The sequence below is a fragment of the Acanthochromis polyacanthus genome, chromosome 20 (genome assembly GCF_021347895.1).
Source record: "Acanthochromis polyacanthus isolate Apoly-LR-REF ecotype Palm Island chromosome 20, KAUST_Apoly_ChrSc, whole genome shotgun sequence".
Lineage (NCBI taxonomy): Eukaryota > Metazoa > Chordata > Actinopteri > Pomacentridae > Acanthochromis > Acanthochromis polyacanthus.
Genome location: NC_067132.1, coordinates 25,515,676 through 25,542,577, shown reverse-complemented (window position 1 = coordinate 25,542,577; position 26,902 = coordinate 25,515,676). Strand labels below are relative to the sequence as shown.

Genomic DNA, 26,902 nt, shown 5'->3' with positions numbered 1-26,902 from the left:
TTTATGGTGCTAACTCTACACTTGCTTCAATAAAAGCTGAGAATATGTCTTGCACCACTAACAGATCATGATCAGCCTATGTGGAGGTGACAGAAATGTGCTACATGCTCACACAATACTTTCAAATAAACAGCTACCCAAGAGCTAATCAACACTTGCTCTTGCTTTATTCCCACGCTCTGTCAGTGAGCCTTCTATACCCTTAAAGTGAGCAAATGGAATCGCTGGCACATCACCGTGAATGCTGAGGGTTAAAGCCCTGAGGCCCACACATATGCTGAGCTCTCCAATTTCCTAACGTTCGACCGGCGAAACATATTTGCCTTTCCATTATCAACTGTAAAAGCAGTGTTCTTAACTTTATTATGGTGACATGTAGGGCATGGCAGCCACATGGGAGTCGGCAGAGCATGAAAAAACAGAGCCGCACAGCTGATCCGGATAAAGACAAAGACTGACAGTGTTCTGTTTGCAGGCTACTCCAGCAGCACAATAGAAGATGGGACAATAGGACTCTTTTGACCCATACTGTGGCGAGGTTTCCCCGGTTTCAGAGGGGAGCTATTGTCTAAAGAGCTGGTGCACCCTCACTCAGACAATGGAGAACTTATACTGATGTAAGTGGGACTCTGCGTGAAGTGATGGTAAACATGAGGTTCATATTTAATTAATATTACTGACATCAAGTTCGATTATGCAAAAGCGCAGTAAAGCATTGCTGTTTTCCCACACAAACAGCCCATAATCCGCATCTCTATGGATTACATGTGCGCATAAAAATCTCCAGAAAACAATATAAAAGTTTTACTGGATTCTGTTTATGTGGAATATTTCCCTCCAAAAAACACTTCAGATGCTAAACAGAACAGTCTGCATAACACTGTAGCAGCTTGGGGAACACATGTTACAGTGTTGGTTTTTTATGAATGGTGAAGTGAAGACAGGCGATTTCAGATCAATGAACAAAGCTCAGTGAAGGGCTGCAGTCGCATGAATCAAAGTTGTGCTGTATTCCGTGTGTCATGAAAATCGAAAGGTTTATGTTAACTTTTAAGTCTCTTTAAGCATTGCACTCCTTTACATTAAATGTGTAGCTGGAGAGTCAGAGTGACTCAAGCAGACAAGAGATTACGAGCTCTCTCGTGGCAGCAAAATGTTTGGCTGGATTAGGACATCACATGAAGCTGGAGTTCAAAGCCCAGCAGTGTTCGGATTAGGACAGGTGGAACTGACTATGCAGTGAGTCTGAAACAGGTTTTCAACCCTCCTTCACGCACAAACTCTCATCAGACTACAAATATAACTCCATTCACAAAGGATTTTTTGTTTTTAAGCGGTAGTTGAGTCTGAGAGTGTAAGAGGATGAGGACGACTCCCCACTCCAGGTTGTATAAGTGGATCTGGCACCGAGTTTGATGACTGGACGAAACCCAACAGCGGTCAATCTATCAAGCCCTCTGGCCAGCCAGTCGCTAACTGGAACACAATGAACACTGGAGAGGATGTTCTTTCTATTTGTGTACCGAGAGACGTCAGTGAAGCAGCGTTCATTAAGTTCCAAACTGGGAGTGAAGGGTGTAATCTTTTAGCATCTGGCAGCTAAGCACCGGTCAAATAAACGTTTGTCTCACAAGTGCAACAGAAACTCACAGGATGGTTTAACTATAAGATAATGGTTCAACATATTGGGACATCTATGCAAAATATTTGACTATAGCCACAACATCTTTGACATGGTCTATGATAAAGATTGAAATCAGGGGGAAATAGCGAATTAAACTCTATCTAAATGCAAATCAGTGCCGACATCCAACTACACAGCTCATCTATGAAAGACTACAGGGATGTACTCAAATATCATCAAGTTTTTTTTTGTGCAGATTTAATAAATTTGATATTTGTGTTCTGAATTCAGTTTAATTCAATTCAGAAAACTTTATTTGTCCCCTCGGGGCAATTTAAGGCCTGCAGAGCAATTAGACACAAAATTGTAGCAACAACTGTACAATAGCAGTAGCAGCCTTTTAAAGTACAATAAATACATTTATTTTGAAAATTAAAAATGGAATGTGCTGAGATAAGATTAAAGTTAAATGTCCTATTAATAACAAATAATGTACACAAGGTGCCAAAAGGGTTCAGAGTTGCAAAGTAGTGACTGTATATGAATTTGGCAGCATGGTTAAATAAGGAATAGAATTACAGTGTTTACATGAGGCGTAATTTAATGTGCAGGTGGACTGAACAAAAAAAATTCAGTGTAAGTCCCTGATGTATGGAATATGCAATGCCACAAGATGCAAAAAGAAGTGGGATATACAGGTGCTGCAAGGTGGGTGTTCTTAGTCAGATTTTGCCCTGTGCTAAGCTAAACTAACCCTAACATGTACAGACATCAGAGTAACATCTTATTTGTCCATCACTTTAAATGCCCTCATGTCCCCCAATGGAACAATGTGTAAAATCCATATAGTATCTGTATGATTGATGTATAAATGGCAGCAATATGTGTTAGATATTGACCCTTGATGTTCAACAGTGTCATCATACTGGGAAAAATGACAGATATGCACACTGCACAGCCTGCGTGTGGCATAATGAGGTGGTAGGGTTTGGTGTGAGTGATGCAGAGCAAGGTTTTAAATTGAAACTGCATTAGAAGGATGCATCAGTGTGAGAATAAGCCACAGATGACAATGTTTGTGCATTGGAAATCTGAGGTCGGTTTTAAAGTTGTGTTTGGCAACTTCCACCTGACTGAACTTTTCCCACATATATGATGGTTGTAGTTTTTTTCTATTGTGTGTCTGATTTTACTTACGCTTCTGTAGGCAGTCCAAATGAGGGAAAATCTATATAAATTAGGGACGTTGCATTCATTCACTTCATGTCTAAATCTTGGCCAAAACGCAAATGACTGTCTTTCCCAAACTCTCTAACTGTTCCGCATGAAGCAGTGATACTCTAATGTTGAATTTTGTTTGATGAATCTCTACAAAAACTGAAATGCAGGAAGTCAACACCCATGGAGACCCTCTCTCTAACCCTGCTTCCAATCTTTATGCTAAGCTACGCTAAACTAAGCTAAGCTAACACACTACCAGATATAGTTTAATATTTAACAAACGGATATGAGAGTGGTATCAATTTTCTCATCTAGCTCTTGGCAAGACAGCAAATAAAATGTCTTTTTATGGCAGAACAAACATGTAACAGGTTTCGGGAATACATATGCTGTATTTGCTGTGCTGCTGAGGTGAAATCAATCCAGCTGCTCCGTCTGAAAACCACAGGCTTCATATGTCAAATGCGGGGATGTGTGGCCATTCAAATGCACAATTCCTGTTTTGTTCCTTTTGTGTTGATGCCAGTTTACCTGTAGCCTACTTTCTGCCATTGGCCCCAACCCGTGTTCCCCTGACGAAGCACTACAAAGCTGCAGCATGTGAAACCTGCGAGGCTTTTTGTCCCCTCTCGCTTTCACCAAAACCTTGCATCAAGGTGAAAAACAATGGCCTGTGGGTTCTCAGGGCAGTGCGGGGGCATCGATGCTGGGATAAGCTAACAACTACCAACCAAGTGCTGATGTTTTTTGATAAGGATACACGGGGGTTGGAGCTGGAGGTACAATGGGGGTCTTTGTGGCTCGGACTGCACAGATAGCACAAAACCAGGCAGCTGAGTCATTTGTAAAGTTGTCTCCTCTTTCTTATCTCCCTCCTCTGCACCTTAGGGCTCAGGAACAAGCGATTAAACCCAACCTGACTGGATTTAGGGTTTCCTCTGGGTGTATTAGTGAAGGTGCTGTAGTGTTTACCACTACAGATGCGAAACCTGAGAGCGCTCCAAACCTCCCAGAACTCTTTTGTTTGCAGTCATTGGTTTTTATCCAAATAGCAACTCAGTTATCAGGTCGTTTAAGTTGAGGAGGCCTTGTAGCTGGATGTGGATCATTACTTTTGGCTTAGGAACATGTTTTGAAAATGTGAGAAAAACACAGATAGTGTAATTTGATTTTGGAATCACTCCATAAAAGCCACCAATCACTGGACACCTTGGTGGTCTGTACATGGAGCAGTGAAGGTAGTGAGTGACTCCTACTCTGAGTAAACACACAAGACTTATTATTAATTTTTTTAACCATCCTTTGTGCCTCATGGTAATAACTAATCATGTAGAATAATGCCCGTGTGTGTGTGTGCATTCCTGTTATGTGATGTGATGGTTGTTTGAAGTTTCAGGTGACTGGGAATCAAAAGTGCGTAGCCACGTGATAACACTCCCCCAAGTGCGCGCTGTGAAGTGAAGCGTGCTCCGGTCTGTCTGTTGATATGCACAATTGACTCAGTTAGTCACCCCGACGATGGCAGCGGAACATACGAAATGCCTCGGCGTGAGTGTGTGTTTGTTTGTGCTTCGTCTAGCCCTTACATTGAGCCTTGTCCCCCTCCCCTCCAGAGATCAAGGGCGAAGAGTGTGATTGCTGCTCTGTACACGCTGCAAAAACACACGGGCCTCGGCATTCATGTATGTGTGATTCAGCGAAGTGAAGACATTTTTACTTTGAACGCCACAAAAGCAGACAGCTGCAAGTAAACACAGAGTGCCGCTGAGAAAATAGGGGTTGATGTCTGATTAGTCATTATCAGTGAGTTTGTACAAAAGAAGGCCAGAGGGAAATCACAATCTACAAACAAAATATGCTCCAGTTGCAGCTCTCTTTCTTGCTTCTTTGAACTAATAATGATATAATATAATAATAGCCAGTGTAGCAAAAATGCTTCTCTTCTGAGCTCTGCTGGGAAACTTCTGGCACCACTAGTTTACCTGGTGTGATCAGATTTTTCCCTATATTACAATTACATTCAAACTTGTTTACATTTCAGAGTATTAAATTTGCTTTTTCAACAGAAAAAAACCAGGACTATGTGGGTTATCTACTGCAGTTTGAGCTAAGGTTGTCTCACCAGCCAGCTGTAACTGTAACTGCTGATTAGTTTTTGCATGCTGTATATACAAAAAAAATACACATTTCCTTGTGTTATGGCCCATGTGCATTGTGTTTTTTTGTGAGCGTGTGCGGCTGCTGTGGACTTTTCATGATGGTTGGACAAAGAGCATTATTCAGATCCCACCTGTCTCCAATCTCGGCCGATTGAACTGGAGCTTCAACCTTGCACTCCAGCAATCACCACACTTGAGGCTATAAATCTGCAGCAAACTCACAGTCAAAGTTGCTGTTATTTAAGATCAGCAGATGGCCTTGGTGCCTCTTGTGTGCTCTGTGTGACTGTGAACTGGGTGTTACTTGTCTTGTGTTTTCTGTTGTCACTGAAAAATGGTTAGTCTTGGTTCTGAAGCACATGCTTGTCAATTACTTTTGTTAACCAGGGGTCTCGCCAAATTGTCTTTGCAAAGGAGTATACGTAGTTGTTTCCTTTTGGGAATTTTGTCTCCCCAAGTTTCCTACTCTGTCAGCCCTCATTTGGTTTTATTTGGTTTTGTGATATAGCAACACCCACCTGCCCTGTTTTCTTTATGATATTATCACCTTTTCATTCATTAATTACATCATTGCACAATAAATTGCTTTACCAAATCTAAAACACCTGGTTTTATGTTCTCCCCTTTGCCCTAGCAGAGCTGGGATGTAACATCTTGACATGTTTACTTAAAAAGAATGCTGATTGTGAGGTTAATTTAATTATTTATGTCCATCATGAGTTTAACACGAAGTCCAGCAAAAGAAAAATCTAAAATATTAGCTATTTTTTAGCTGAACATCTTTAATTTTTTAAAGTTGTATCCTGCATTACTGAAAAATCAATTTTGTGAACTCGAAGTCTCAAGGTTTTTGTGTCAGTTGCGGTTTGGACAGCTATCGGCTTCCAAAACATTTGTGATGCCATAAAATCACACTTGTGCATTCTTAATACAATACAAAATACTTTATTTTTCCCCTGGGGGCAATTTAAGGAAAGTAGAGCAGTGTGGACCAAGAAATAAATAATTTAAGGTGCAGGTGGCTTGAACATAAATAAGTTCAGTGCCATTAAGCACTGGGAAACTTTTGACTTTTAGCAAGTGAATGTGGAAACATCCCTCTAATGTCAAATTCTGCACATACATCATCTTGCACAGCTTTCAAGGGAAACAACACGAAGAAAAACACATTTTTAAAATGGAAGGGTCCCGTACTATACCAAGTTATACCAGATTTGTTTACTCTACATCATTAGTGACTTGTAGTGTCTCATAAGATGCATACAGTGTGAAGTGTAGCCAAAATATATATACAAATAGCGGCTTTGTCCAATTAATATTAAAATCCCTGTGTATTTGATCCTAATTTCCAGTGAGGCTTAAAGTTGGAAACAAACAGATACAGTGTGGTGTGGACGCTGTTTGCATGCCTGCTGCGCCCACTGTGTGTTTTCCATGAGTCAGAGTGGGCGTCATCCGGCCATGAGGATGCCAACGTCCATAAGCTCTCTCCATCTGTCACCAACGTCCTCTCCCGGTGGGCAGCCCTTCTTTCTATCCATTTCTTTGTTCCTGTGTGTCTCTCAATAACATTAAAGAACAAGGATGAGACAATAATTGCATCAAATCCAACACTTGTTTATTAATTTAAAGTCATCTTACAGTGTCCTTCCACACGTTTGGATTGGCTGCTTCAAAATGAATAATATTACTTCACTTGAAAGCCCTTTTAAAAACATACAAATCGCACAAAAATATAAAGTTACTTTCCGGAAATCCATCTGACTCACTGTTACAAAAAATAGAAGGTGCTTCTATTTTAAAACTGTGCATAACTCATGGCTGTAATTCCTCTCAAACCTTGTACTTCATCTTTCCAGTTTTGCTGATGACGCAGATGTGCTGAAAGGAGAAGAAGTGGGAGAAAGAAAAATTAGCTCGTGTTTAAATTTAAATCGGTGGATTCCCTGCAGCATGTTTCAATCATGCCTAAAAACTTTGCATCTGATGATGGCAAAATATTTTCTTAAGCTCACTCTGCATTATGAGAAATTCCATATGCAGTCTGCAATGATAAAAAGCTGCAATAATTTGAAAGCAGGGTATGTAATCTACAAAGATATGACACGTCCATTCATCTAACTTTGAGGCGCCCCGGGGGTTCAACTCATACTTTAGCTGTGGGATGAGGACAGATAAGAGGGGAAGCTTTGACTCGGCCTGATAATGAGATCCTAACCTCTACATTCCACAGGTCGCACTCCTTCTTCAAAGTTTCATCATGAACAGCACCCCCCTCCAACAATCGTACAGCACATACAGTACGTGCAGGTCGTACTGTAGACGGCACACTAAGCTATGGGAGTCAAACTTACAGTCTCACATGAGTCAGAGGTAATAGTCAGGCCACGTCTTTAGAGATATAAAATGGCAGGGTTCACTAATCTGAGACTGGCTTGGAATGAAGTGACAGAGGAAAGGTTGCACTCCTGAGTCGAAGCTAAAAGAGGAGTAAGTCGAGTATAAACCGGTGCAATGGAAACAGTCGTAAATTGTGAAATGCGTGTTACTGAAATGTCACTAAGCTTCTGAGCACTTGAAAAATGGCGACAGACAAAAACACAAGATGAGGAGATTGCAATGTTTTTCAAATGAATAAAAGCCATAAATGAAATTTACTGTTGCCCTGTGTTCAATGGCACTGAAATAAGCCACTAAGCATTAATTTAAAGCCCCACTCCCAATATTTATAAAGAACTAGATAGAAAGATGAGCTAAGTCCCTTTAGTTTTGCCGATTTTCTGAGAATGTGGTTAAAATTTATGCCACAACTTGACTGAATCTTGTCTTATATTAAGAACAACATATTCTGGGATCAAACTTCAAGGTGTTTATGTCTTTTTTTAATGGCAACATTGTCCAATCAGGTGCTTGTGATGCCTGAAATTCCTATGACTTAACGACAACCACATACAACACACTGAACTTAACACTTAAAAATTTGCAGAAAGTTTTTGATTCATTTCCTGTTGGATCTCTGTCAGATTAAAAGCTCAAACCTAAAAACCACATTCATACTTAAAAGCTCCTTGTTGTTGTAGCTCTAGATAGCACTAGAACTTCTGTCCTGAATGGAAACGTTTCGGTCAGACACCTTACATCTCCTCCCATCAGACATCACACATGTGAGCTGCTTTGCCTACATGTAAAGTCTCCTCAGGCAGGGAGGAGGCCTGTTGGGTGAGTTCAGGCTTCAGTCAGAGGAGAGCATCTCTTTGATTTACTGTGTTTACTCTCCCCTTCTGCCTCTTTCATCTCTTTCTCTCGGCTTTTCAAAAGGTCATGTGCCGCGCAGCAGCGAAAGTAAACTTGGGACTCACGTTCAGGTCCCGGAAGTATTCATTGTAGTCCAGGGCATAACCCACGACGAAGCGGTTTGGAATTTCAAATCCGACATCTACCGAAGCAAACACAGACACGCATGTTAAAGAGTCGCAAGATTTCGTGTTAATTTCAACATTAATCAGGAGTTGTGGTGCATAAAAACACAGATTTTATGGTTTTTAGCTCAAAAATACTCAGTAATACAAATTTATTTAGAAGTCAAACAAGTGATGTCGAAAATATGACTCCAGCACCTGTAATATCACCTGTAACAAAAAATTTGAACCCTGCATTTGGATTAATTGGAAAGTGTGACAACCATTATGGCTGACTGCCAGTTAAAGAAAAACACCAAGGTAGGAGCAAAATCTATTGCTGAGAACCTAAATTCTAAGAAAAAATTTTAAATGGAAGGTTATAACGTCCAACAAGTTACCAGAATGTCTCAGAAGTTGGAACTTTTTGAATGGAGTTCAACTGAGTGGTTTATAGCAGGTGTAGCATGTAGCTGGCATTAGTGTAACTGCAACACTTCTGAATGTTGGTAGCAAACCCGATGTCTCGTCCCCGTTGGTTCTAGCAGCTACGCCTCTAAAAAGAGGAAGAGAAACTATTCCAAGACATCCAGATCACCAATTGGCCTCATCACAATGCACAAGGCTAGGAATATTGCAGAAAAAAAGATCTCTACTGTATTTTTAGAGTTACTAGTGGAGGTTTATCAGGTCAGAAAACAACCCTGATGACAGTACAACCTGCACTTGAAGGTAACTTTTGCACTATTGTACTTGTTCAGCAACAGCTCCAGCTTTGAGAAACCGTGAAAAGACATACATGACTGATGACATGTGGAGCTAATGAGGGATGCTTACAGTCTGTCAGGCTCTCAGCCATGTTGGGAACCCTCTTCACCAGCAGCCTGAAACACATGAAATATATATTTGTAAAATGCTATTTAATGAGCTTCATTGTAACAAATATCATGTTAACAAGCCACTGATTGCTTATAAAAAAAACCTGCAGTTTTGTCATAATCCAAAGAAAATAAACTTTCAATATGAACCATGTGTGATGCAAGATCTTGTTTCTGTGATCTTCAGACACGAGACAGTGACTGAAGACAACCGATATCTTCTTCTTGTGCTCGTCATATGCTTGGCATTTCCTTCAGATGGGGAAAAAAGAGAGAAAAACTGAATCACCCCGCAACCTTGACCATTTTGGGTTCAAAGGTCTCCACATGCTGCAGAAGGGCCTTCATGGTCTTTCCTGTGTCGACGATGGCCTAGGGGAAGGGCAGAGCAAAGGAAAAGGGAGACATGAAGAAGGACGAGCACTGGAAATTTGAGAGCAGAGTGGATTTTTTTTTCCATAAACGGAGGAAATTTACAGTTTTTATGAACACAGAAAGGTTTCGGTAGCATGCCTTTGAGAGGAAAAGTGTGGATTAGTGTTATTTGTTCACTGACAGACATTACATGGCACTGGAGCAGCCGTTCCAAACTATCTGGTAACTAAGTGTTAAATTAAATATAAATACAAATATGTCTTTTTGCCTTTTAAAACAGATGTTCTGACTGTAAAGGACTGTTTTAAACTTGAGTCCAGAAGCTTTAATAACTGAAACATGATGTTTTTTTTGTCCTTTGTGAACCAAATGCACAAAAGACAGTAAAGAAAATGACTCGACAGAAATAAAGCACATTAAGAAACAAACACACACACTCACCTCAACAATGAGCACACTCTGGAAAAAGAAGAGGAAAAAAAACACATTAGTAAAATATCACCTTTGAAATTGAACACCGTTTGAGCAAAGTGAAGATAAAAGCGGATTTGTTTCCTTGCATTTCTCAGAGATGGTATCTATAGCAACAATGTTGGCAGCATCCTCAGCTCCTTTAACAAAAACACAGACGATTCATTCTCTTCTCCGCAGTAATGAACATCTGTGAGCAAAAGTCACTTCAGAGTGTCCGGGTGTTGCACACTTTCCCTGCTGCAGGGTTTCAAATGAATTCCTGTTCCCTTGGCCGGGTCTATGAGACTCTTTGTGAGACCGGCCGAGAGTATCTATGGTTTGGGGAGAGTGATCGGAGAGAATGCAGGCAGCTGGCCAATGTTCTCGGTCTACACCTGAACGCTGTTACACAACACTCAGAGTCGATGGGGACAAGAGCAGAACACAAAAACTCAAACATAACTAACCTGTCTCCCTGCATGCTGCCAACTGCAACCCATGAGTACAGCCAGTTGGACAACGACTGCGCATTAGCATTTATTTTGATCTGCACAGCATCCTTTTTTTAAAGTTTAATCGGTCCCCTAAGATTGGAAAAAGATAGGTTTTGCACAGTTTCTGTTCCTCAATAAATCAGTCTTGATTCTGGCAAAGGCTTTGATGATATTCAGTCAGAATGCTAAGAGTAGGAGTAGAAACTGGGCAAAATGGTGATGGTTATTTTGTGTATTTGCTTTGTCACAGGGTCAGGTAGCAATTTAGGATTATGTTACTCCATTAAGACCCATCATAAATCATCCTAATACTTAGAAAACCTACTGTTTTCCAAGTTAACTCTCTTAGTTTAGCCTATTAGCATGCACAAATTTGCTCATCACCACTGAAATACATTTATTTAATCATTCAAATATTGTCCTGGTGATGGCATAGAGGAGAAGTCAGATGTGAAAGGTATTACAGTTCATCCTGAGAGAAAAATAAAAGTGTGCACCAACTTTTGAGAGATTTAACCGAGAGCTCAGCAGACTGCAAGTCAAGAGAACGCATGCGAATAGACAAAAATACATGCAAATTCAGACTGAAACAACAAGTTGTGTCTATCACATGGAAATACTAGTTCTTGTCATGTGTGCCATTTGCAGCATATTCAACTATTTGGTTCTTACATAATCAAATTGGTCAAGATATCTCTGTTTTGTTTAAATTTGCTTGTGTTTTGTCTACATGCATGTATTCTCAAGCTGCAGTGCACTCTCTCAAAGTCTAGGTATGACCAAGGGATTTATCCAACGGCAACCAAAAATCTACCACCAAATTTCATGACTGTTAGATAGTTATTGGGATATTTTATCAACCAGCCACAGGACAACAGATGAAAAGTGACTCCTGTGCTATTTAAACTGTGCATTGTCCGATTTAAAACTACATAAGAAGCATTTAAATCAGGACAAAGACGATTACCATTGCTACCCTGCTAACACTGCTGAATAAAAATGAGTGAAATATATAAATATTAGACTAAATGAAGAGACTAAATGTTCAGTTTTTGAATTTCTTTGTGAATATAAAGAGAAACGTATGAACTTTAGCAGTCTAAATAGTTGTAAAAAAATACTGTATCTTCTTTAACCCTCCTGTTGTCTTCATTTACAGGCACCAAAAAAGTTGTTCCCTTCTGAAAAAAAATCCAAAAACTCAGCAAAAAACTCCCCAAATTTATAAAAATGTGCAAAATCTCCAGGAAGAAAATTCCAAAAATCCCTTAAAAATTTCCCTTAAGTTTTTTAAGTCCCCAAATTTGGCAAGAAATAAAAATGTAAAAAGTAAAAAAAAAAAAAAAAAAGTAAATTTTCAAAAAATTAATAAAAATCTTCAAAAAATCCTACAAATATCTAAAGTAATTCCAAATATATCAGTAAAAGTTCTAACATTTTCTTTTTTTTTGGCATTTCTTTTTTTGCACCAAGAAATATTCAGAAATTTCCCAAAAATGTTGAAAATGTGAAAGTTTTCACTGTGAAAATACTTTTTTTCCCCCCACACGTTTTCAAACTTTAAAACGGGTCAATTTGACCTGCAGGACGACAGGAGGGTTAAAACAAGAACCAATATTGCATCCAATCTCCTGCAGATGAAAACAGTTCACAGAAAGCCCAACTTAACTGAAAGAGATCACCCTAGTATCACACAGGATTAGACAGGAGACAGTAAGACTTTCATGAGGAACAGTGCTGATAATGCCTTCTCTCATCATCTAACTCCTCAACACTCCTCATCACTGAGCTGTCATGAAGTTGCCATTTCCACAGCACAGATTAACAGGTTACAAAGGAGCAGCGTTAATAGCAGCACACTCATAATCTGCTTGGAGCGGTGACTCAGTGCTTCTCTATGAGGCTTGCAAAGACGGATGACTAATAATTAGTTTTTGATAGTATTTGACTTTGTGGGAGGTTTGAGTTTAACATTTTGGTCGGGATGAAGGCTCATAACGAGAGCGCCGGCTTCGGTGATTCATGTTTTCTGTGTGAGGTGCCTGTCAGCCTTTTTTGTTTTTATTCTCTCTGACCTTTTTCCCCCTGCAGTGAAAATGCATCTGAGCTGAAGCTCATTTTGACAGCTCAGTTGAGTGAATTAAACATCAGTCTCTTCTAAGCAAATGCGTGTGGGCATATTTGCTCGCCCGTTCAGCTGACTTAGTAACATTTCTGTCTTCTGCCTATCTCGGAGACTAATGTGACTGCGGGTAATTCCTCGTGATGTCACGGCCTGTGTCCTTTAAAGACTCCTCAGCGCTTTCTGGTGGAGCTAGACGGGGACAAGGAGTCAATAAATCTGCCTTGTGGGAACATTGGTTTGCCTGAAATGTCTGATTCATGGCCAGGGTGAAGGGCAAGCCACTTTAACAAAGTGACACTCATGAGTTATGCACAATGAGCATGATTGTGAAGAAGCTAGCTCAGAGTATGTGGGTGTGGTCTGGTCGGAGGGTAAGTCTGGGGCAGTAAAATGTATTATTGCGTCAAAGTCGGGTATTAAAGCAGAAAAAATGTAACTGTACGTCCTAATGTAGGCATCTATGAGTGCATTCTGTGTTGTTCACCTGAGAAAACACACTCAGTTCAAGACAGTTTAACTGACAGCTCCCTCTTGAGACTAAAAAAATGTAAATACTGAACTTGACAGTTCCACACGCACCTTTCCACGCAGAAAAGATAGATCCCGGCTTCCTACGATGTGCAGGTCTTCTGTTGATTGGTCATTCTGGGAAAGAGAAGAAAAGAATGGCAATAAATCGTATTTTGCAATGCAGAAGTTGTACATTTTGCACTTTATCTCACCGCACGGTTGCCCAACATTTGCTCTCTTCAGCTATAATAACTTAAAATAAACAATCTGTCACATATTTGGTTGAGAAATAGCAGTACACGTGTTTACTGCCGAGATAATTTAGTGTTTCTCAAGAAATTAGACACAACTATCTGCGGCATTACTGCAAGATGAATGCACAAAGACGGGCTTATTTCACAATAAGTATGAGATAAAACATCCCGAACATAAACGCAGACATGCATTCTTTGTCCCTGTTGAAGGCACAAAGCTTTGAAGAATAAAGGCTCTGAAGTTGGATTCGGTCCGCTACAGATGTATGACTTGGATAAGAGCAGCAGTGGCATGGACAAAATCCCAGCCTCGGGGGCAGGTCACATGACTCCACCATGACCGGTGCGATTGACTAACAGCATCCAGAGCAGCTGTTACTTAACACTGTGTTGTTTGTTGACATCGAAATGGAATTCTCTTTTCTTACTTGTATGCTTTCTTACCTTATTATATATTTTTCAATGTTTTTAATCAACTTATTTGTTATCAATTTAACACAGTTTGTCAGCTTGTACCTTTCTTGATGATGTCAGAACAAAATAACCTTCACAGGGGTATTAGTATTTAGTATTATTTCAATAATTCTCATATAGGCCTGTGTACTTCCATATTATGGTCATTTTTTTGGGATGTAAAAACTGTCATCTTTGCCTTTTATAGAGGTTGTGTGGCATCATAATGTTGCCTCAGTGTCTCTATTTCATTGAACTTAGTCTGTCCTTGTACGTTCTACAGCGTCAGGCAAACACACTTCAGGAAACATAGTGAATTCTCCCCCATGCAATAAAAAGGGGTGAAAAATACGACCACATGCCGAGTAAATATAAATCACCTCCTTTTTAGATGTGCCAAAACACACCACAATGTAACGAGTGACTGTGCTGACAGTCGCAACGTGATATCACTGTAAACGTTGCTATATCATTACCAGAGTTAATTCAACAGTTTATACATTCCAGGTGTTAGACACGGCCATGAGCTGTTTTTCTTGGCAGCGGCAAGTGCACCAATTAACAGTGTGGTATTTTCATGACCTGAGCTCTGCAGTCACGCCACGATTGAGCGTCCTTGAGGTGTCCTGCATGAGTGTCGTCACCACACAGGAACAACAGTGACATCTGGTGGTCAAAGAAAAATCCTGGGCTTTCCTCTGGTTACATAAGGTAAAAATGGGAAAATGCTTTTATGGATGCAGTTAGGGCTGGAATTAAGAATTATTGTGACTCAATTATATATTTGCTTTGTCTACAAAATGTGCAAAAAATATGGAAAATTGCTCCTCACAAATTTCTCCACATTGCTTGTGCTTGTTCATCCTATAGTTCACATCCCAGATATACTTAATTTTACATCTGTTTTGGCTATAAATGTACACAAAATGCTCTCCACAAATGTCTCTGCATTGCTTGTGCTTGTCCATCCACCAGTTCAACCCCCAAATATATTACATATAAAACTAAGAGAAGCAGGAAATCCTCCATTTGAGTAGCTGGAACCAGTAATTATTTTCCAGTTTCACTAAATAAGTCAATCATTTTCCAGATTTTAAGTTCTTTTGGGGCCATTTTTTCGCTTTGTGAAAGGTTTGGCAGAATGTAAGTGGAAAGAGAGTTGGGGAATTATGTACAACAGTTCATTAAATCAGTGGTTCTCAACCCTGTTCCTCAGGACCCCATGTCCTGCATGTTTTAGATGTTTCCTGCTCCAACACACCTGATTCAAATGATCAGCTCGTTATCAAGCCTCTGCAGAAGCCTGATAACGAGCTGATCATTTGAGTCAGGTGTGTTGGAGCAGGAAACATCTAAAACATGCAGGACATGGGGTCCTGAGGAACAGGGTTGCGAACCACTGCATTAAATGACTGGAACACCACAGAGTTCTGAAATAAATTCATAGATCAGGTGTTTTATGTCTGACCTGCAAGAACTGATTGTACCTACTCAAAAAGCCTACTGTATGTTGAAGCATAGAGACTGTATACTAAAGATCATAAACTCCTGTGAGGCAAATGTGTGATTAGCCAAATGTTCTTGTGCACTAAAGTTTACCTACCAGGTAGCTCTTCAGACGGATAAACTCCACCCGTGTCTCCAGGTATCTGCTGGAGTTGCAGCCCAGAACCTTGATGAACTCCACCAGATCTGCACAGAACTTGTAGCCTCCTTTCAGGACACACAGCACCATTATGTTGCTGTCCCCGAAGTCATCCATGATGTATCGGGCCAGACGCTCCGTCCTGCAGGAGAAATCACATCATTAATCACAACCAGGAAATGATTATAATTCCCATTCTGGACATTCTTACCTGTTCATGATTACCCCATGTGGGATGTAAACGCTCTCAATGTCTTCGTGGTAGTGTTCAGGGTAGGTGAACAGGTCCAGACTGTAGCCAGGCCAGTCATCTTTAATCTGGGGTGGACAGATTACTGATAGGTGTAGAGATAACAGCACCGTAGATGTGCAATCCTGCTATACTGGGTCAGCAAAATGGTCCTGGAAAGGCTTTTGGACAATGATAATCATAACTACCAGGGAGTTTTTGTGCGTATTTGGTTTCGGAAGTCATGCATGTAGAGGCATTTTAAAAGCTCTGGGGTTTTAAAAAGTCCAATTCCAATCACTTTATAGCTGGTCTTAGCTTTCTTTTTAACTTTAAAATAAATAAGCTTCGCATTTTAAAGGTATTTAATCATCTCACCAGAGACCCCTCTTTCGACTGTCTGTGAACAAGACGGCTAAATTGGTTCTTTAGTCAGAAAAAAAGATGGCACATGTTCATTCCTAGTTAAAGCATCAAACCAAGATATAAAGTAATGCTGGCATGAAACAATTACTACTGCTGATGTTGGCTATCATTCTGGGTTGAGAATGAATAAAAACTTTTTACAAATCTGCTTCCAGTGACACAAGGAGTTTATTCAGAAAAAAACAAAAGCATTAATAGCAGAGTGAAAAACTACCAATAAAAGCATTAATGGTAAATTGTGCTGACGTGACATGATTGTGTGTTAAACATACCACAATTCCTCTTTTCATCTGTGAGTTGTCCATCTGTAGCAGGTCTTAATTGTGGTAAAGTTTCAGGATATAGGATCCACGTGGCCGAGACCTTTAGAGGAAACACAGAAATAGCTGATACTACACAAATGACAGCAAATAATGGATTTTGCCTTCCTCTTAATGGTTGCAGTAAAACAAAAAGCCACAACAACATGAGGAACATTGAGTTTCAGTTGAATTGACTGAAAGTTTAAAGTTACATTCTCTGCAGTTGAACTGCAGTAATCCGCTGAGTAACATTTCTAATCTGTTATTGCCGAAACATCACTTACTGTTCCGTTGCCTTTGTTTCAGCGCCCGCTAACAAAACCAAGATAGAGAAAAGAAACGAAAGATATCCGGAGACGTCCTGTCCAGCCACACATGCTGTGGGATCACGCTTCAGTCATTTGTGTAAAAGGAAAGCGTTGTTTTGGTCGCGGAGACTTACGTGGATAATCAGCTTCATGTGATGCTATGCTGGCTTGTGGCCGCATCACAGGCCACTGCAGGGGGATGTGAAAAAATGAGCAACAAATACTCGGTTCAGAGGCTAACGGACACTCTTTAATGGCTGCACTGTCATTTTAAAGTAACAGAAAAAAACTGTGAAATTTGCAAATGCCAGCTTCCTTGAAAATCTGCAATATTTTAGATAAATACAAATATTCTATTGGCATTTGTTGCAAACTTAAGAGTGTCATGGATCCACAGTGAAGTGTCTAAGCTGCTAACCGGACTGTCATTACATTTTTATTTTTGGATTTGCAATATTTTATCACAGTCTGGTTGCCATTTATCTGAGTACACCCCTGAGTAACATCACCATAATGTTGAATAATTCAAAATTAAATCATCTGACAATAAGTTAAGTTAAAGTGATGGGTATTTTATCTGATGTTCACACTTCAGGGGGAAGTAAAGACATTCAGTGCAGTGTATTTGATCACTTCTGAGGATTCAATGTCCTAATTTTTGGATACGTAGATGGTTTTGAACCTCTCGAAGAGGCTAATGTCCTTCTCCAGCTGCTTCATTTCCTCTTCCAGCCGGACCTTGTGGGCTTTCTGTGACATGGTCTCGATGAAGAGAGGGAGGCTCTGATACTCATGATGCAGCTTATCCCAGTCCTTCTTCAGGTTCTGGATTCACAGAAAGAAAGTCATCAATATCACAAAGCAATTGGTGTAATAAGATAATTGTCAAGACTTAAAGCTTTGATAGAGTAAACAGACATCAATCAGAGGTATTATCTACAGCATATGAAGTAGAGAGCTAATTCTCTAGAATTTTAAAATGATGATTGGAGACATGTTTGTGCATACACACTCATATAATGCAAAATGTGGTGCAGTCCACTCTAAGAGGTAATTGAGGTAATTAAAGACCTCTAATTGCTTTGCATCCTCTCCAAGCCTCTTTTTAAAAAAAAAATATGTTCACATTTTAATTAGCCATTTTCCTAACCTATTATGACTGACAAAAGTATTTTCCTAAAAAAACTTTTGAAACATGAAAAACATCTAATGAATTGTGTGTGCCTCTGCAGTCCAGATGTCTGCAAGATCCAGTGCTGTTAAAAGTAAATAAAACTGTCATTGTGCTGAATTTTGTCAGAGTACCTCCAGGACGGCTAGTCGCTCCTCGCCTGACAGATGTCTCAGAGCTCCCTGCGCTTTCTGTTCTTTTACAAACTTGTTGTACTCCTCCTCAGCTCTCAGCTTTTCATCATTGCGTTGCTGCAGGTATGTAGGTATTTTACCATAATCCTGGCGGTAGGAACAGAGAAACCTGTTTAACATGGACCTGTTTAAATTTGAAACCAGGCTCCACAATGCATCTTTAAATCCATAAATCAAAAGAGATTAATATATTTTAGATTTCTGTGCTGTCATCAAGATTCTAGTATATCAATCCATCCATCCATTCTCTGTACACCGCTTTATCCTCACTAGAGTCGTGGGGGGTGCTGGAGCCTATCCCAGCTGACGCGGGCGAAAGCAGGGGACACCCTGGACAGGTCACCAGTCTGTCACAGACAAACAATCACACTCACATTCACACCTACGGGCAATTTAGAGTAACCAATTAACCTCAGCATATTTTTGGACTGTGGGAGGAAGCCGGAGTACCCGGAGAAAACACACACATGCACAGGGAGAACATGCAAACTCCATGCAGAAAGATCCCAGGCCCAGGCTGGGATTTGAACCGGGGATCTTCTTGCTGCAAGGTGCAAGTGCTAACCACTACCCCACTGTGCAGCCCTAGTATATCAATATTTAACATTTTTTCAAACATATCAAACTGTTATAGCAGATTTAAGAACACAATTTGTACTGTTGTAAAATACCGTTTTCTTGATGTACTTGGGGACAAGTCCTGAGTTTTCTAGAGGCTGCTTGTGCCCCTTGCTGGTGTCCACACATACAGGCTGTGGCTTCTTCGGCACTGCAGCAGCTGTCTTTATAAAGTCCCTCTTGGTGTGGATTCCCATGAGTGGGTTGTCAGTCCTTGCAGGAACTGGTGGTTTCTTCTCGGTGCAGGTTTTATGAGCATCTTTAGAGCACTCTGTCGCTGAAAGAAGGCAACAAACTTATAAACACCATTTGAACCCAGACACAGATAAATAAAAAAACCTAATAGATGAACTCACCTTCTAGAGGTTTGGGCTCTTTTGAATGCTTCTTAAGGTATTTATCTGTAGATGGCATTTCTACTTTTGCTGGTCCCATCGTTCTCATTGCATCCTTGGTTAACTTGCTCTCCTGAACAACAGTTGGCCTGAACTTGGACATATACCTTTAAAAAGAAAAGCACACAATCACTTAATTTGAGGTTTATGAATAAAATAAAGAGAGAGAAAGAAGATAGTTATTACATTTATTTATTTTAATAGCAAAATAAAATAAGATGACAGTAAAGACACTTATTAGTTAATTATGAAAAAGGGTAAAAAAAAATCAATCAATTACTGGCAAGATGTGTTTGATACTTTAAATACTTTCATGGCTAATGGCTAATCTGGTTTGAGTTGTCAAATTTGGGATTAAAATAACAAAAGAGCTCGTTTTAGTTGTCTTATCAACTCATTAGCTAATAACAAACTGACTTTGGCTTAGCTGAGCTAGCTTTGCAAAGTAACTTTGCTGAGTTAGCTGAAATAGTGTCACATAGCGTACCTTGGCGGTTTTTCAATGCGACTTTCCTCCTTTGGAAGAATATTGTAGATGCTTTCCGGTGGATACTTGACTTCAGACATGCTTAATAACTTCAAAAACACTTTAGACTAAATGTTTAAAACGGCACACGTTCGGTAACTGGCTAAAGACCGAGCTAACGGCAACTTAAATATGTTTGACAACACAAAAGCCAAGCAGTTGCTAGGTAACCAAGGAAGGAAGATGTCGCATTCGAGTACCGTCGTAAAGTAGAAATAAAAATAAGGTAAGTTTTTCGAAATGAGGCCTGTCTTTCTTTTAGGCTTGAATTGTGCAAATGTATATATAGGTGCCTGACCCTAAAATATTTTGAGATTTTTTTACAACTATTTTTGCTATTCCACTATTCCGAAAATTCAGCACATACCCAATGTATTTTACTATTTGTATCTTTGTAGCATCTCTATTGATATTTTTTTAAGAAGCCATCAAAAGCCTCATTTTCAGATTATTTTTACGCCTGCCTCCTTTTCGAAGGATTACTAAATCGATTTTCTCATAAAGTCAAATGCATGTTCTAGTTTACTTCACTAAATTACGAGGATTTATCGCGCACTTGAATGCAGCACAGGGTATAAATGGGTTCCGCTATGCAAAAAAAGTCTGTTTTAATTTCCAAACACTTACAACGTTGTAGCATCTGAATAGGATACATATGTAATTAAAAATGGAGAACATGTGGTTTTATTGCAACCGACGTTTTGCCCGTGAGGAAAACACAAGAATTTTGTCCCTCCGAGCTGGCCGTAGTGTTTGTACAAACTGTGGAGTAAGCTTTCCGTCAAACATGTACGTGATAATCGTGCTTCCCCGGACAAACAAACCATGTTTCACCACAGACTCTGGCATTTATTAACAGATGTGAAGTGCGGAAAGTCATCATTGCATTTCGCGTAAGTGCGTTGGTCATTTAAACTTTGATTTATGGTCACTGCTGTTGTCCTCGCTGCAAAACACGTGGAAAGTTGTCACGGTCACCTGCAGGTGATCAGCTTCAATAATGTATTGTCTGTCCAAAGTGCTCTAGCGTGGCATGGGACGTAGCGTAGACGTATATTTTTGCCTTAAAGGTCTTTATAAATAAATGCAGGGTGCATAATTATACAGTTTTTATCTGTTTTTATTGATGCTGCTCATGCTTTTAACAGTCTAAATCATGTAAAATAATATTTGATCAGTTGTTCCTTGTAAGAATACTGTTTTTCTGATTTGTACGTCAGATAAAATAGAAATAAAATGAGGAATTTCGTTTTCATGCACTGTAACAGGGTGTATGATTAGCAGTTATTTCATTTACTACGTTATGTAGGTAGATGATTTGTTATTTTCTGATCAATTTGTTCTGGTCTTCCAACAACGAGGGAGGACTACTTTATATGACAATACAGATTTTGACAGAAAATACATCAAAATAAGAGTAATATTGTTATTTTCCAACTTAAGGAAGGCAAAAAAAAAAGACTGAGATTACATAAGGATTTAGGACATTTACAGACAGTGTTGAAAATTATTTCCGTGAGCTGAGCTGAATGACTTTCTCTTTTGCAGGAGAAACTCTCATTTGATTTCTGAATGGGTTTACTGAATGCAAGTCGGCTCGCAGTCAGAGCTGCCAGATGCCGCCTGAGCCTCCTTTCAACATCAAAATCATGGTTCTGCACCAAAACCGCCCCCATGGGGGACAAGAACATCCTGCTCATGGGTCCTCCTGGAGCAGGGAAGACCACAGTGGGGAAGATCGTGGCCCACAAACTGGGCCTGCCGGTCGTGGACGTCGACGATGATGTCTTGGAGGCGGCGTGGAAGATGCCGGTCGCTGCCAAGCTGGCAGCGATGGGTGGAAAGCGTTTCTTGGAGGAAGAAGGTCAGGCTTTGTGCAACTTCTCTGCCTCTGGGTGTGTCGTTTCCCTGACGGGCTCCAACCCTCTCCACGATGAGGCGATGCAGCATGTCAAGCAGGACGGGCTGGTCGTCTACCTGGACGTGGACGACGAGGACATCATACAGAGGCTCACCAGGATGAAGGTGAACAGGATAGTGGGCCAAGAGGCGGGGGTCTCCATGAGGGACATCCTGCTCTACAGGAAACAGTTTTACGAGAAGTGGCTGGATGTGAGGGTTTTGTGTGGAACGGGAGACACGGTGGAGGAGGTAGCAGAGAGGGTGCTGAAAGCTGTGAGGAGATATCAGAACCGTGATGAGGAAACCTTTGTGTCGACCAGGTGTGACAGCGCAGGACGGTCCAATCCGAAAACCTATTTCAGTGATGTGGTTGTTGAGGGTCTGGCAGCAGATGGAGGCCTCTATGTTCCTAAAAATGGTTTCCCAAAGCTTGATGCACGTGAGTGGTTGAGATTAGCTGCTATGTCATACCAAGAACGAGCTTTAGTTTTACTCGAAAAGTGCATCCACCCGCTGGACGTCTCCGCTTTGGATCTCAGAACGATGATATTTAAAGCGTACGGGTCAAACTTTTCCAGCAAGGCCGTCGCTCCTGTCAAACACCTCATCTACAATCAGTACATCCAGGAGCTTTTTCACGGCCCCACCGCCTCCTTTAAGGACCTGGCCCTGCAGCTGATGCCTCAACTCTTTGCCTACTGCCTCCCACCCATGTGCAACTACCTCGTCCTGGTGGCCACGTCTGGAGACACTGGCAGCGCCGTCCTCAGCGGCTTCAGCAGGCTGAGCGGCGTCGACAGACACCGGACCGGCGTGCTGGTGTTCTTCCCTGAGGAGGGAGTGAGTGAGATTCAGAAGCTCCAGATGACGAGCTACAGGGAGGGAAACGCCAGAGCAGTCAGCGTCCTGTCAGACTTCGACTTCTGTCAGAGAACCATCAAGAGGATGTTTGGAGAGTCGGGGCTGACCGGGCATCTGGCCGTGGAGTACGGCACCGTCCTCAGCACCGCCAACTCCATCAACTGGGCAAGACTGCTGCCACAGGTGGGGTCATTATCACCGATTACTTTATATATTAGGCTTTTTTTTTTTACAGCAGACATTTAGACTTGCTGTAGAAACTTCAGTGAACATTTTGTTTAGAAGTCTTAGCAAGCCTGGGGCAGACATTCATAATAAAAGGCATCTGAAGCAACTAAATTGAATAAAGCAGCTAATATTTATATTATTTACCCCAGTGCTTTTCTGCTTGTAATTTGTGGGGAAAAAAAACCCTACTGATTGATCAGCTGCTTGTCTACGTTCGTTAAATTACTGATTTAGTCTAAAAAATATACAGGAAACTCACATCAACAAAAGGTACTTCACCATCTATTCAAAATTCATCATTTTCCATTCACATAAATGTGAAATAATATTAAATGTAGAAAATAAATCATTTATTTCTGGGAGAATCTGTGTCCAAATGTCTTTTTTCTTTTCACAAGGGTCATATTAAACTTAAAAAGATGCTCAAGTAATAAAATACAACCATTTAATCTAATATCTATTGTTAAAAATGTACTACAGAATGTATAAATTCTTTCAAAACCGCACTTAAATCACAATTGGAGCATATTTTTCTATGAATATATCAGAATGAAGCTTAATTTAGCAAACATTTTTGAAGGGTGGCTTTGAAAATGGGAGTCACAGTTTCAGAAGCACTACAATTGTGAAATGTATATGTTAACCCACCTAACACACTTTTGTGAACTTTCCCTCCTCTTGCAGGTGGTCTACCACTCCTCAGCCTATCTGGATCTGTGCAGAGACGGTGTTATCAGCTTCGGGGAGCCCGTTGATGTTTGCATCCCTACCGGCAACTTCGGCAACGCCATGTCAGCCGTGTACGCCAAGCAAATGGGCGTCCCAATAAGAAAAGTCATCTGTGCATCCAACCACAACTGCATCGTCTCCGACTTCATCACCACGGGCGAGTACGATCTGCGTGGACGGCTTCTGATGCAGTCACACTCCCCGGCTATAGATATTCTGAAATCCTCCAACCTGGAGAGGTTTATCTACCACATCTCAGACGGAGACAGCCGCCTTGTCAAGGACCTGTTCACACGCTTAGACGGGCAGCAACACTTTGAGGTTCCCGAGCCTCTTCTTGGCAGGATGCAGCAGGAGGTCCTGGCTGGATGGTGCTCTGAGGACGACTGCTTGGCCGCAATCCAGAATGTTCACGCACAGACCGGCTACGTCATGGACACACACACCGGCGTGGCCAAAGCCGTGGCCGACAGGCTGCAGCGCGGCTCGTGCCCCGTGGTGCTTTGTTCCACCGCTCACTACGGGAAATTCGCTCCCGCTGTGTTCAAAGCTCTGCAAACCCCTAATATTCCACAGGATCCTGTCGAGCAGCTGAAGGAACTGGAAGTCGCCGCTTCCAGACCAGAAACACACGGAGAGATGATGACATGCCTGAAGGAAAGTGGCAGGAGACGACACACTGTTTGTCCTGCAGATTACAGTGTGTTGGTGGAGGAGGTGGAGAGCATGATCCAGGACTCCTTCTTGAAAGTTATGTAGAGTTACTCACAGAATTTAAAGCAGAATCTTCAAAATATGCTCTTGGTGCGCCTTGTTTGTGTTGTGCTTACCAAAGTAATGTAATTTTTTAACAACAAACAGAACAAAAAAAAAAGCTTGAAAACATCAAAATAAAGTACCACCTGTAAGCAAGCATCATTATAAACTTGCATTGTTTTAACCCTCCTGCTGTCTTCATTTACTGGCACCAGAAAATATTATTTCCTTGTCTGAAAAAAATCCAAAAATTCAGCAAAAAAAAAATTCCCCCCATTTCTGAAAATTTTTATTTTTAAAAAATCCCCCAAATTTTGCAAGAATATTCTTGTAAATATTTTCAAAAATGAGCAAAAATCTTCCCAAAAAAATCCTAAAAATAACTAAAATGATAACATATGTATCAACTTTTAATATTTTCTTTAAGAACATTCACAAAGTCCAGCAAATTTTGGTTGATTTTTTTGTGTGAATGTTCTTAAAGAAACATTTTAACATTTTTTTTCCCCCACCAAAAAAAATTTCAAAACTTTCCCAAAAATGTCGACATAAAAATATGTTTTTTTCCACATTTTAAACTTTAAACTTTAAAAGAGGTCAATTTGACCCGCAAAACAATACGAAAGTTAAAAGACCCAATCCTACCTGGGCCTTCAGGATTGAGAAAAATAAGCACGGTCATCCTGATTATGCAGCGACGGAGCTTTTAACTGTTTTATGGCAGATTCTTTACATCATTATCTGGCGTCCTGGCCCACTAGATGGGGATGTCTGCCTCTTGACCACTGGCTGCTGTGTGGAAAACACGTGCCGACAACACAGTAACACTATAGGAATGCATCATGTTCACATCCAGTAAACGGCAGTTTCTATAATCCTCCTATCAGTGTCCATTGACTCATTAACTAGGCATCGTTTAGATAGAAAGTGTCATATATTGCTATAATAAAGATAACATTCAACACAGTACATTGTTACACTGCATTTTACAGCCTACTGGAATGATTACAGAAACAATTCCTGTTTTATTTTGTTCTGCTGAGAAATACACTAAAAATGCACATCATGTACATATATACATGTAAAGTTCTGTACTAAAATTATTTAACCACCAATTAAAGTGAAAGGAAGTAGCCAATACTGTATTTTTTGTCACAAAGAAATACAATCTGAGTGGAAAACTCAATTTTTTATTGTGTGTTCCACTGTAGATGTCAATTTTTTGATGTCATATTACCTTTTTTCATGTATATTTTATGTAAAAATATGTATTTCATTAAGAATAAATGTGAAATTATGTATAAATTTAAGTCTACAGGCTTGCAATGATGACATTACAGCTCATAGTCTTGGTATACGGCATTGGTTATGTGGAAATTGGTAATATAATTTGAACTTAATGTGTTCTAAAGAAAACCACCTTGCTCTTTTTTTCCCCTGCCAGGCATCTGCCATGGCCAACGCCGTATGATACAGAACAGGAGCAGGTCTGAGGTTAATTTTTTGGCCTCCATCGTCACCCCATCCATAACAGCAGCGCTCCGAAATGAAACCTCGACTCCGTAGCTATCAGTCGAGTCATTTAAATCCAGGTGCTGCCTCAGCAGCCGTGGGGAGAGGGGGGAGGAAGGAAGATAAGTTTCATAGATCTCCAGGATTGCTTATGACTGCAGTTGTTAAAATAGATGGAAAGCCGGGCCAGATTTGACAAAGCACTTTGCTTCCATGCCCTCTGATCTGGATCACTGTCTCTGTGTCTTTGCAGGGAGCGAGAAGAAGAGTGTTCCTTTCAGTTTTTGTATGTTTTTTAATATTATTAATCTGTTCTCGGGTGTAGGTTTTGCTTGAACATTCGGGGTGGGGTGGAGTGAGTCATAACAAAGGGTCGTGGGTCCTCCTTCAGGAAATTTTTAATCATCAAAGGCTTTATTTCCTGCATTCTGAGAATTTTTCTGTTTGAGTTTATAGACTCCTGAACTTCAAAAGCTCCAACGTGTTTCTGCAACACTCCTCATTCATGACTCATCATTGATTCACTGTCTGAATCATTTTTATTGTTTTTGAGAGGAAAAATGCATGGGAAATATCTAAACTAAAATCTGCAACTGCAAATCTTTCCTGGAAACATACAATACATGTCTTTGCTTAGCTGTATTGTAACATAACTGTACTGAGAATGAGATATCACTAAATATAAAACTGCTTGCACCATGTGAACTGGTACTAAAAATTCTGATAAAATATAATCAGACTTAACGTTCTGTACCTACGAGCAAAGCTAATGTTCTCTTGCTAGTACCCAGTTGCACAATGTTATGGTGCTATTGCTCTAGACGTTCTCCAAGTACCAATTATGGAGTGACAAGTGGCAGCTATAAACGCGGGTTGTATCAAATAATTCTCTTCGGGACGTTTATACCTTATTTTTTGTTAGATTTTATTTTAGCTTGTTTGTTTGGGTTAGGCTGTCCTGTACTAACTGGTTTATTGTTTTGGCCTTTGTCCACCCTAAACAAATGAACATCGAAGACGTATAAAACTGCTGGAAATAAACATGCCTCAATGTGACACAGCAAAACATTTTTTAATGAGGTGACTGGGCCGAGGCTAACTTTGGTGGCAAAGGGAGCAATAGTATATTAGAATGTTTTTATGGCAGGCATATTAA

At 40.4% G+C, this 26,902-nt stretch overlaps 3 protein-coding genes across 5 annotated transcripts; 1 reads left to right on the top strand and 2 right to left on the bottom strand.

The window, feature by feature from the left end:
* Positions 1 to 5,933: 5,933 nt before the first annotated feature.
* Positions 5,934 to 23,522, bottom strand: prtfdc1a (phosphoribosyl transferase domain containing 1a). 2 transcript variants are annotated; one of them, XM_022193905.2, is made up of 10 exons: positions 23,398 to 23,522; positions 16,517 to 16,607; positions 15,801 to 15,907; positions 15,548 to 15,731; positions 13,307 to 13,372; positions 10,097 to 10,114; positions 9,570 to 9,652; positions 9,240 to 9,286; positions 8,364 to 8,440; positions 5,934 to 6,885 (listed from the first exon to the last, which is right to left on the bottom strand). In XM_022193905.2, the coding sequence occupies exons 2-10, from the start codon at positions 16,547 to 16,549 to the stop codon at positions 6,838 to 6,840; spliced, it is 663 nt and encodes a 220-aa protein (XP_022049597.1). In that variant the 5' UTR covers positions 16,550 to 16,607; positions 23,398 to 23,522; the 3' UTR covers positions 5,934 to 6,837. The 2 variants fall into 2 exon arrangements, with proteins under 2 accessions (XP_022049597.1, XP_022049598.1); XM_022193906.2 differs by lacking the exon at positions 23,398 to 23,522 and adding an exon at positions 16,831 to 16,960.
* enkur (enkurin, TRPC channel interacting protein) lies at positions 17,083 to 23,520 on the bottom strand. Of its 2 annotated transcripts, none has more exons than XM_022193904.2 (5): positions 23,398 to 23,520; positions 19,194 to 19,339; positions 18,891 to 19,114; positions 18,160 to 18,306; positions 17,083 to 17,679 (listed from the first exon to the last, which is right to left on the bottom strand). In XM_022193904.2, exons 2-5 carry the CDS (start codon positions 19,333 to 19,335, stop codon positions 17,506 to 17,508), a joined length of 687 nt encoding a protein of 228 aa, XP_022049596.1. In that variant the 5' UTR covers positions 19,336 to 19,339; positions 23,398 to 23,520; the 3' UTR covers positions 17,083 to 17,505. The 2 variants fall into 2 exon arrangements, with proteins under 2 accessions (XP_022049596.1, XP_022049594.1); XM_022193902.2 differs by lacking the exon at positions 23,398 to 23,520 and adding an exon at positions 19,720 to 19,912.
* Positions 20,044 to 25,544, top strand: LOC110951010 (threonine synthase-like 1). The gene is made up of 3 exons (XM_022193901.2): positions 20,044 to 20,651; positions 21,307 to 22,704; positions 23,434 to 25,544. The coding sequence occupies exons 2-3, from the start codon at positions 21,331 to 21,333 to the stop codon at positions 24,235 to 24,237; spliced, it is 2,178 nt and encodes a 725-aa protein (XP_022049593.2). The 5' UTR covers positions 20,044 to 20,651; positions 21,307 to 21,330; the 3' UTR covers positions 24,238 to 25,544.
* Positions 25,545 to 26,902: the final 1,358 nt, after the last annotated feature.